The sequence below is a fragment of the Canis lupus genome, chromosome 2 (genome assembly GCF_003254725.2).
Source record: "Canis lupus dingo isolate Sandy chromosome 2, ASM325472v2, whole genome shotgun sequence".
Classification (NCBI taxonomy): domain Eukaryota; kingdom Metazoa; phylum Chordata; class Mammalia; order Carnivora; family Canidae; genus Canis; species Canis lupus.
Window position 1 is genome coordinate 55,952,680 of NC_064244.1, and position 10,312 is coordinate 55,962,991.

Below are 10,312 nucleotides of genomic sequence, written 5' to 3' on the forward strand. Positions count from 1 at the left end.
TGCTGAATCTTAATCTCCAGAATAGAGCTAGGGCACTGTCATTTAAAAACAAAATAAACAGGGCAGCCCGGTGCCTCAGTAGTTTAGTGCCACTTTCAGCCCAGGGCCTGATCCTGGAGACCCGGGATAGAGTCCCAAGTCGGGCTCCCTGTATGGAGCCTGCTTCTCCCTCTGCCTGTATCTCTGCCTCTCTCTCTCTCTCTCTCTCTCTCTCTCATGAATAAATAAAATCTTAAAAAAAAAAAAAAAAACACAACTACACGGGAATTCAAATGTGCACAACTGGTCAAGAACCACAGTTTTTGACACAATTAAAAAATAAAAACAGGTAAATACTACTACTACTGCAGGTTGGATTAACAAGACTTTCTTCTACAGGAGAATTTGACCTTTGGTTAACTTTCTGGTTCTTTTCTTCTAGAAGCCAGAAAACACAAGTATGTCAACTATATTGCAAGGCAACATATCACATAGAAAAAATAATTTGTGATTGGTAAGCTACATCTGAACTGGGAAGAGCTTTATGTGAACTGTAAATAGCTGATGGAGATACATAGCTTTACGGTTCGGAGTGGGATAGGACATGTCCTTTGTAGTAAACCTCAAGATAGCCCACGGAGCTAGAACAAAAGGTATCTATTCCTAAGGGACATGAGGATGGTAAGCCACATTGTTTCCTGTGAATCTTATTACGTTTAAGTAAACTATCACTTTTAGGGAGCCAAAGATGGATAGCTCCCAGAAGCTATGTGGACTTGAAGTGCGGAAACAAACCTCTATCACCGGTGTACTGGGAAACTATGGTTCCTGTCCTAATAGCCTTCTGAGTAGACCAGGGTGAACTATGGCCCAAAATAATCCTGTGAATCTGAATGTTTAGTTGAACCTAAGAAGACTCTTTAGTGGATGTCACAACTACCTTATCTTTGTGTTGTGGTTTAGATCATCATTGCTTCCGTGCCATACTCACGATCTCTAGGTTGACTTCTTAATCAAAATATTTTCCAATGATGTGTTTGCTAATGGGGGTTGGGAAGAGGAGGAATCCATTCTAACCTCCCAGTGATCTTGTGTATCCAGAATAGTACAATATTCTTTCTGTCGTGGTCGTTTTGCCTGCATCAATATGAGCCATAATTCCAATATTACGGATTCTGTTAAAACAGTAGGAAAATGAAGCACATAGTACAAGATGGACATTACTAAAAATGTAAAACCAAAATGTCTGTGCAATACAAATTTCAAAGCTGGTTAATATTTCAGGAATTTTGATAAGGCATAAAACCCAGATAAACAGAAAACATATCCCTACCAAATTATTCTGACAAAACAGCTAACAAAAGAGCGAACTATCTTACAAATCTTTTATTTCTATGCTGCTTTTATTTCTAATGCTGTTACTGCATTAAAAATACTTAGTATTGAATTGAGCAAAAAATAGCTTTTAAGATACATACCAACACTTATCTATAATTAACTATGATTTATAATTAGCTAGGGCAGAAAGCTGAATTAACAATGCTAAATTAAGCCTATGACAGAAACTCTTAACTTTTTAAGCAGTATACAGAAAAGAGTATATCAATAATAGTACTTACTTAGCTATGGGAGGACTGATGATAGAATGAAGAGATTTGATATCATTTCCAACTAAACCTAATGGAAAGACGGTTATATATATAAAAGTTTAAAATTTTTCCCTTTAATTTACACATCAAAGAAGTAATTTTACGCAAATACTATAACTCCAATTAAAGAAAATTCCAAGCTCAATAAAACACTCATTTACCTAAAAATTATTTCCCTGTACTTTGTAAAGAAAAGGCAATGGAAAAAAAGAAAGAAGAAAGAAGAAAGAAAGAAAGAAAGGAAGGAAGGAAGGAAGGAAGGAAGGAAGGAAGGAAGGAAGGAAGGAAGGAAGAAAGAAAGAAAGAAAGAAAGAAAGAAAGAAAGAAAGAAAGAAAGAAAGAAAGAAAGAAAAGACAATGAACAAGATAAAGTTTTTAAAAGTCAATTTCTAGATCATATTTTTAGAAAAATATAAATTTACCCCAATATTTGCCACCCTCTATAATTCTGTAATAGACATAGTAACAGATGTAGAATTAGAATATTCATAGCAATAATCTTAAGGCCACAGCTAGTGAAACAAAGAAATATAAAATGCACAGTCCTATAAACCTACACTGTAAAGGCTTGAAGAGTTAAAGAGTGATCCCCATATCAGATAATAATGAATTTTTGTACAATTTGAATTCTATCTTCCCTCAGTAATTCCAAGCACACAGTACCTTTAAAGATGGCCTGAGAGAAATCACTGAACAGGAGCTATAACAATCTAATACTTTTAAAAGGTCAAGTAGTATTTCTGGAATACAAAAAGCCCTTAATAATCTACTCAGTGCTTATCATGTATTTTATTAATAATATTAAAGCAAAAATGCAGTTACACTTTTAATTTTAAGCTATACCTTCCTACTATTTAAATCAGTTCTGCAAAATTTCTCTAATAAGAACAGTTCTACTGTATTTTGAAAACCTCATGGCAGTTTTAAGACTTACAGGTGATCTGCATGGCTATAGATAAATCTGCATGACAAAATATAGAAATGCAGATACAAACCAGTAATGCAGGCCATTCAATTCACATACTATTACAACTCACACAGCTAATCAGTATTTTTACTATATGATTCTCACATGAAAAAGATGGTAATGAGAACAGCCACATAAGGAAACCAGTTTCAAGTCTCCCATGTGCTAGCTTACTTCAAACCCAGGAGGACCATTCAGAATTAGTTCTTCAAGCATCAAGCTTTTAATAACCATTTTACCTAATACAAACTGTCCCAGATAAATATTTAACCAACTACTCTTAAGAACTTTCAAAATAAATTATTTAGGCAAACCTCTATTGACAGAAAATACTTTTGTATAAAAACCGGAAACGAACTAGACAAACAGTATTTTGCAGCAAGAGCACTCTACAAGTAGACAGCCCTCTAAACTTCTGAGGCAGCTGCTAAAGCCAGCAACACTTCTCTTTGTTTAGCTCATTTGGACAGCCAGTAGGTGAGAAGTACACACCTACTGTTACTCCCTCCTGGCATCTATCAGAATACTTCCAACTCCTAATAATGTCAAGAAAAGAGCCAAGAAGTAAAAAGAACTATTTTCAAAATGGAGACCCTTAATAAAGGAATGTTTGCCAACAAGAGAAAGCAAAAAAGCAGCTTAAGTACAGTGAGAATAATCAAAATTTGTACCTGGTAGAGAACTGTAATTTCTTCCAGGAGGCACATACGGCTTTAATCTTTTCAAAATTGCTCTTATTTTAGAGCAAGGCATATTCTAGTGAGGAGAAAAAGAAACTTGACATTAATTTTATTTTAGCATGACTTCTTAGAGTACTTTTAACATCTAACTATGCTTTGTCAGAGAACAAAGTACTCTTGAATCTCCTCAAAGTAGTCCCAATTTAACTCCAGCTCCTTTAAAACGTGACAACCCAAAACTAAACTACAGGAAATAACAAAAATAAAACTAATGGGGATCCCTAGGTGGCTCAGTGGTTTGGTGCCTGCCTTTGGCCCAGGGAGTGATCCTGGAGTCCAGGGATCGAGTCCCACGAGTCCCACATTGGGCTCCCGGCATGGAGCCTGCTTCGCCCTCCTCCCGTGTCTCTATCTCTCTCTCTCTCCTTCTCACTGTGTCTATCATAAATAAATAAATAGGTCTAAAATAATAAAATAAATAAAATAAAATAAAATAAAATAAAATAAAATAAAATAAAATAAAATAAAATAAAACTAATACTGACATGGTATTTTGACCTGAGTTTAGAAGGTGGTTCTCTGAGATATGCAGCATTATCAACACGGGGAACACAAATTCTCTGGACTTACTCCAGACAAGAGAATCAAGAACTCGAGGATAGAGGCAAACAGTCTGTGGAGTTCCTTTTATTTTTTTTTTCAATTTTTATTTATTTATGATAGTCACAGAGAGAGAGAGAGAGAGAGGCAGAGACACAGGCCGAGGGAGAAGCAGGCTCCATGCACCGGGAGCCCGATGTGGGATTCGATCCCGGGTCTCCAGGATCGCGCCCTGGGCCAAAGGCAGGCGCCAAACCGCTGCGCCACCCAGGGATCCCTGTGGAGTTCCTTTTAAAACTTGAAGTAAAATTAACATAATGCTATATTAGCTTCAAGTGTACTGAACAAGCTGTGGTTCAACAAGTCCTCCAGGTGATGTTTTTAAAGACTGATTTATTTAAGAGAGAGAGGCAGAGTCCCAAGCAGACTCTGCATGGAGTGCAGAGGCTGAGATAGGGCTCAAGCTCACGACCCAGAGATCAAGACCTGAGCAGAAACAAGAGTATGATGCTCAACCGACTATACCACGCAGGCACCCCAACCTCCAGGGGAGTCTGAGAGCTACGGTTTGAACACCAGAATCCTGAAATTTCCAGAGAACCAGAAAAGTTAAACGTAATCTCTCACACTGGCTACTCCTTGATTCTCCTCTATAAGTGCTAAGAGCTGGTGGGGGTCCCAGAACTCAGGATTTATTATAGTGGCTACACCTTAGAATCACCTGGGAAACTTTAAAAATATCTGAGGGGGAAGAAGTTGGAAGAACTAGGATCTGGCATTTCAAAAAAATTCCTGAGGTATCTTCTCCCAGTGTTTCCACACAGAGGTTGAATATTCTCCATCCCTATTTATCCCCAGACCATTAGATATACACATTATGACTGGAATACATTTATTTCCACCATCACCACCCCACCAATACATTTAGAATTGTTACACTTAGTATATATAATAATTCTGGGTTGTCACAACATGCCCTTTTTGATATCTTGGAATGCATTCCTGTGTTTTCTGTATTACTTGTACATTAGTTACCAGATTTTTAGAAATAAAACACTATTATCCTAAGGAAATATTTCAAGAGTAGAGACTCAAAGCTATTTCAATTTCCACTGCATAATAACCAGGCCAAGACCGTAGCTACCTGTCACAGATGTGCAGTCTAAAAGCATCAGCAATGAAAACACCAAAGAAAACTTGTGTTAACTCCTCCCTCGGGCCACACTAATGACCTCAAAATGGAATATACAAATGGATAATCTTTAAAATGCTACAGAGGGAATTTTAAAGTAACAAGGTAAATTTACAGACTAGTAATAAGGTGTGCTGATTCTTGGTCACAGTTTCTCCCTGTTAAGAAAAACTGATGAAAATAAAGATATGCTAGTTTAAGAGTACATTAGGCATTTTGGGAAGTAAAGTAACTGAAGTTGCTGAAGTACATTTAATTTTATAAGAAACGCTTACATTAATGTTCAGGATGGGTATTTTCTTATTATTTACTCCAAACTTCCTCAAGTTGGACAACATGTTGACCCTCTAAACTGCTATTCTCTGAAAAAGAAATAAGATTTTAAAACTAAGTTTATGTATTATATGTAAGACATACACAAAGCAAGGCATATGTAATATATACGGTAAAATTCTATTTTATAAAGTAGGTACAATATTTTTAGCTATCAAAAACTCAGTGCATCATTCAGAAAACAAAAATTCTGAAAAATATGAGAAATGGTTCTCAAATTAAAATATTTTTTTCAACATGCTTTAATTCTTCAAGATATGAACATGTTAAAAAAAAAGATATGAACATATTCTGGAAAAAGACAGAAATTAAAGAAACTTACCACAGCAATTACAATGGTTTTTTTGTTTTTGTTTTTGTTTGTTTTTAGATTTTATTTATCCAATGAGAAACACAGAGAGGCAGACACATAGGCAGAGCTACCTAGGCGCCCCAATTACAATGTATTTATGTAATTATACAAAATTTAGTATAGGAAGGTAAGCATCTACATGTTAAGTCAGTAAATTCTCATTGGCAGTCTTACTGGTTTATCTGTATATTCTGATTTTTCTACCATAAATAAGTAAAAAATATAGAAAATGAAGTCCTCTTCAGGAATTATAAAACTAAGTATCTTTAGTTTAAAAACATTCCCTGAATATTAACTATGTTTCAAGTACATTATCAAAGCTATGAAAAGTTCATGGAAGCACCTGAGACTGGTTGGAAGCAGACAGCAGGGAGACCCTGTGTGCCATGTTACAATAGAAGCCATGTCCAAACTCTTTACTTTGGGGCACCTGGCTGGCTCAGTTGGTGGAGTGTGTAACTCTTTACCTTGGGGTTGGGACTTTGAGCTCCACGCTGGGAGTGGAGATTCCTTACCAAAAAAAAAAAAAAAAAAAGTGAAATCTTTAAAAAAAATTCATTATTTTTACTCCTAAATCTCTTCCTTTTTGTCTCAAAACAGCCACACTAACTCTCATTTATTTTTTTAGCGAGAGCATAAAGAGTGAAGGGGGAGGGGAGGGAGAATCTTATGCAGGTTCCATGCTCAGCAAGGAGACCGATGTAGGCAGGGCTTAACGTCACCACTTTGAGATCATGACCTGAGCTAAAATCAAGAGCAGACTGATTAACCCACTGAGCCACCCAGGCACTCCTCACTAACCCTCATTTAAGAAGTCACCAAATCCTTTTGATTTTATTTCTTAAATATATCTTGAACCCATTGACTTCCAGTGCCAAAGTTCAGGATACTTACAACACTCATGCATGTTCGATCCATTCAATGTAGAACCACAGGTTTTAACACTAGCAAATACAAATAAACTCCCTAATAAGGTTTGACTCCACATTGCAACTAAGCAACTACCACTTGTCAAAGGCTGGTAGAGCATCTAAGGTCATCTACAATTGTCTGAAAAGACTTAAAATACTCTTCCCTTCCCCAATCACCTATATGACCTATGTATAATGAGGCTGAATTTTCATCAGATAGTTCAACCAAAAATAAAAATCATACACACATAGTAACAAATACAGAAAGTGAGAGGAGATGCCAGCTATTTTCTATTATGCCCAACACTGAAGAAACTTGCAAAATTGTAAGGCAATGTAAAACTTTCCTCAAACTAAGTTATTTTTGCTTTGGAAATAATAGATATTTCTCATACATCTATATTACTTATATTAAGATTTAGTGGATTAAGTTTAAGTGAATTTCTAAAGTATTGTAAGGTTTTAATTCTTAACTAGTTGAATATAATAAACAATACTCTTTAGAGTTCTAAATCATTTTTAAGAGTGTGAAGGATTCCTACAGATTAAATTTTGAAAGCTTATTCCAACATCTTGTTTCCTCCAAGTGAATGCCCATGATTATTTTAGGTTATAGAAAAACAAAAACGGTTTACTAGATAAATATTAGGAAAACTAGCCAACAGGACCCATTTTGCAGATACTTATGCTTAAGAAGGTAATTTTTTTTTACTTTAAAATGTGAATTTGAGGAAAATTAAGTAAATAACACAGGTGACATTCAGATATAACCAGTCTTAAAAGTAGTATTCAAATCACTGAAGTGGGAAATACTGCTTTATTCCATATCCTTCAAATAAAGAACCTCCTCTCGTCATTTACCTACTCAAAAACATTTAAAGGTTTCTAATACAACAAAATCTATCCCCAACTACTGTCACATCCTTATACTCTCCTATTCCCTACTCTGTATCAGGGAGCTCTTGCCAAAATTCCCCCAGAAACATTATACTCTGGTGCCTTCTCACCTTAGTATGTAACACAGCCACTGCCTGAAAGCAGTCCTAGAATCCTCAAGACCCTGCCCCCCCATACCTTTTCAATTACTATTAGATCTTCAAGGCCCCGCTTGAAAGCTTTTCCCAATTTCCTGTTTCCATAAGGCTTGGACCTTACATCTACTTGTGACAAATAGAGTATTTACAAGCTCTCCTTTATTGTGAGCTCTCCAAAAGGAGGGATCTTTTTCTAGCACTGCCCAGCAAAATGCTTCATTTCTTCACCTATTAAGTTGATTAGGGCCCTCCAGTGATTTTCTTCTTCCCCATGGATCAATGATTTTCAATAAAAATAGCTGCCTACCACTGGTGCCATCAAGTAAGTTATGCTATAAAAGGTCCAGACCTCCTTAAGGCCTAATATAGTACTCATTAAATGCTCTAACACCTGATGGTAAAAGAGCAATAATGAGGGAAAAAAAACAGGTAATACCCATCCTACGTTATTAGCAACAAGTTACACTACCATAAAAATTTATTGGAGCAATGCAAGAAGCTGGTTATTAGAAAATGTAAAAATGAGTAACACATGATTCCCAACCTTGAGAATACCGTTAGCTTTAAAAACTCTAGTCTGTCTCCTGCATATCACAATAGCAAATGGCTTCATTCATAGTAATTTTTACAAAGCTCTTACTATACCTGTTCCTCTTCTGTAAAACAAATAAGCTTGGCTTAACCATACACAATCAATAAAAAGCATCGTCTCACATCCTCCTGATTTCTCACTTATAATCTCACCTATAGCAATAAATACTATCTAAAGTTTCATCCAATCAGAGGAATACACTTCATGCTTCTGATTGCCAAAATGTAGAGTGGGTATCTACTTGCCAGGTATATAGGAAGTCAATTTTTCTAAAAAAGTTTGACGTTGATCTGCTTAGGCCATTTTTAGCTGGCAATCACCGCTGAAAATAAGATAAACAGCCAACCAGTATGCCGCCTCTATTTTACACAAATCAAAATAGGTCTACTGCCTAACCTTTAGAACTTACTTTCTATTCCTGGATCAGATGGCAAAAAAGGGCATGAGTGGATTTGAGAATCACAAATGGAAAAAATCATACTGATGAGTTCACAACTTAACAGCTACTAAAATTCTCCTTAAGCTGAAAGAACTATAACAGGAAAACAAGAAGGATAAATCTCACAATATTAAGCGAGCGAAGCCAACACAAAGAGTTCACACTGTACGATTCCAATTATATAAAATACAAAACAGGAAAAGCTAATCCGTTATGTTACAAGTCAGGATGGTATTTTCACGGGAATGGCAGTGACTGGGAAGAGGCAGGAGGAAGGCTCCCGGGGGGGGCGCGGGTTAATGTAATTTCTGGACTCAGGGGCTGCTTATCTGTGTGGTCAGAGTCCGAAAACCCACTGAAGCATATGTCTACGGTACGCACTTTTTACGTGTGTCTTACGCCTCTTTTTAAAGCTTCCCATACACTTCTCATAACAGAAATGTCAAGTGGGCAAAGACCTGACTAGTTTACAGAAGACTTGCTGGGGTCCCAAGTCTTCTGTGACCTCGGGTCAATCACGTAAAGTCTCTGCACCTTTCTTTCCACCTATCACATTCCCGGGTCATTCCCGGGTCAGTAGGAGAGCTAAGTTCGGGGGCGCCCGGGGGCTCAGCGGCGGAGCGTCAGCCTCGGCCCCGGCCCAGGGCGTGAGCCCGGGGTCCCTGGATCGAGTCCCGCGTCGGGCTCCTGCGTGGAGCCTGCTTCTCCCCCGCCTGCGTCTCTGCCTCCGTGTCTCTCATGAGTAAATAAATAAAAACTTAAAAAAAAGAACTAAGTTCACTTACTCAACAAGAATTCGTCGTTACTCTGTCCTATCACTGCCTCCTAGTAAACGTGTTGAAAGCTGAAACGAAAGACATCCCTGCCTCAGGCCGTGTCTATCCTGGCCAGTGGAGACCGGCGATAAACAGAAGAAATTAAACACTTGGCGGAGAATCAGGCAGGAAAGCGGAACCGGGTGGGAGCTGCAGGCAAGGCCCCTTAAGTGATACTTAAATGACGTTTAAGCAAAGACGTCAGGCGGTGGGGGAAGCAAAACCCGCTGGAGTTCTAGGAAGCGACATCACGGACTTCACTGCGCCTGAACATGCTGGTTCGCATTCGGGTCTTAAAGAAAATACCCCCCCCCCAAAAAAAAAAAAAAAAAAAAAAAAAGAAATCGCCCTAGAAGATGGGGCGTGAAGAGCCTCACACCGCAGACCCACCGAGGTGCCTCCACTCCGGGCACGAAGACTCGGGACGGCCGCGGCCTCGGGCACTCGTCGTCCCCCGCCCCTCCCGCTGACCGTGTCCCCGTCCCCGCTCCCGCCCCGGCTGGCCGTCGTCCGGTGCCCGCGGGCGGCGGGTCCCGGTACCCACCCGGCACCAGGTCGCTCGGAGGCCGGCTTCCTCCCGCCGGGACACGCCACCTGCCCGAACGCCCCGCCACCCGCAGGACCCAGGGCCCTGGAGCCGCCGCTTCCGGCCGCCGCGCCCGCCACTTCCGGGAGTGCCACGCTCAAACGCCGCCTGCCGGCACCTTCCGTCCTCCAGGCCGAACGCGGAGAATGCGGGCCCGGAACCAACGTGGCGCGCCTGGCGCGC

At 39.1% G+C, this 10,312-nt stretch overlaps 1 protein-coding gene across 5 annotated transcripts in view; it reads right to left on the bottom strand.

The window, feature by feature from the left end:
- Window positions 1-10,220, bottom strand: part of GFM2 (GTP dependent ribosome recycling factor mitochondrial 2) — a 61,921-nt gene extending 51,701 nt beyond the window's left edge. For 2 of the 5 annotated variants that reach the window (XM_025448016.3, XM_049097953.1), the window contains exons 1-5: window positions 10,088-10,220; window positions 5,343-5,429; window positions 3,267-3,351; window positions 1,599-1,656; window positions 1,057-1,154 (exon numbers count right to left, since the gene is read on the bottom strand). In XM_025448016.3, the coding sequence (XP_025303801.1) occupies window positions 1,057-1,154; window positions 1,599-1,656; window positions 3,267-3,351; window positions 5,343-5,405 (304 nt within the window). In that variant the 5' untranslated portion in view covers window positions 5,406-5,429; window positions 10,088-10,220. Of the gene's footprint in view, window positions 1-970; window positions 1,155-1,598; window positions 1,657-3,266; window positions 3,352-5,342; window positions 5,430-6,095; window positions 6,245-9,513; window positions 9,573-10,087 lie in introns of those variants that run through there. The other 3 variants (XM_025448017.2, XM_049097949.1, XM_025448021.3) reach the window with 3 other exon arrangements.
- Window positions 10,221-10,312: the final 92 nt, after the last annotated feature.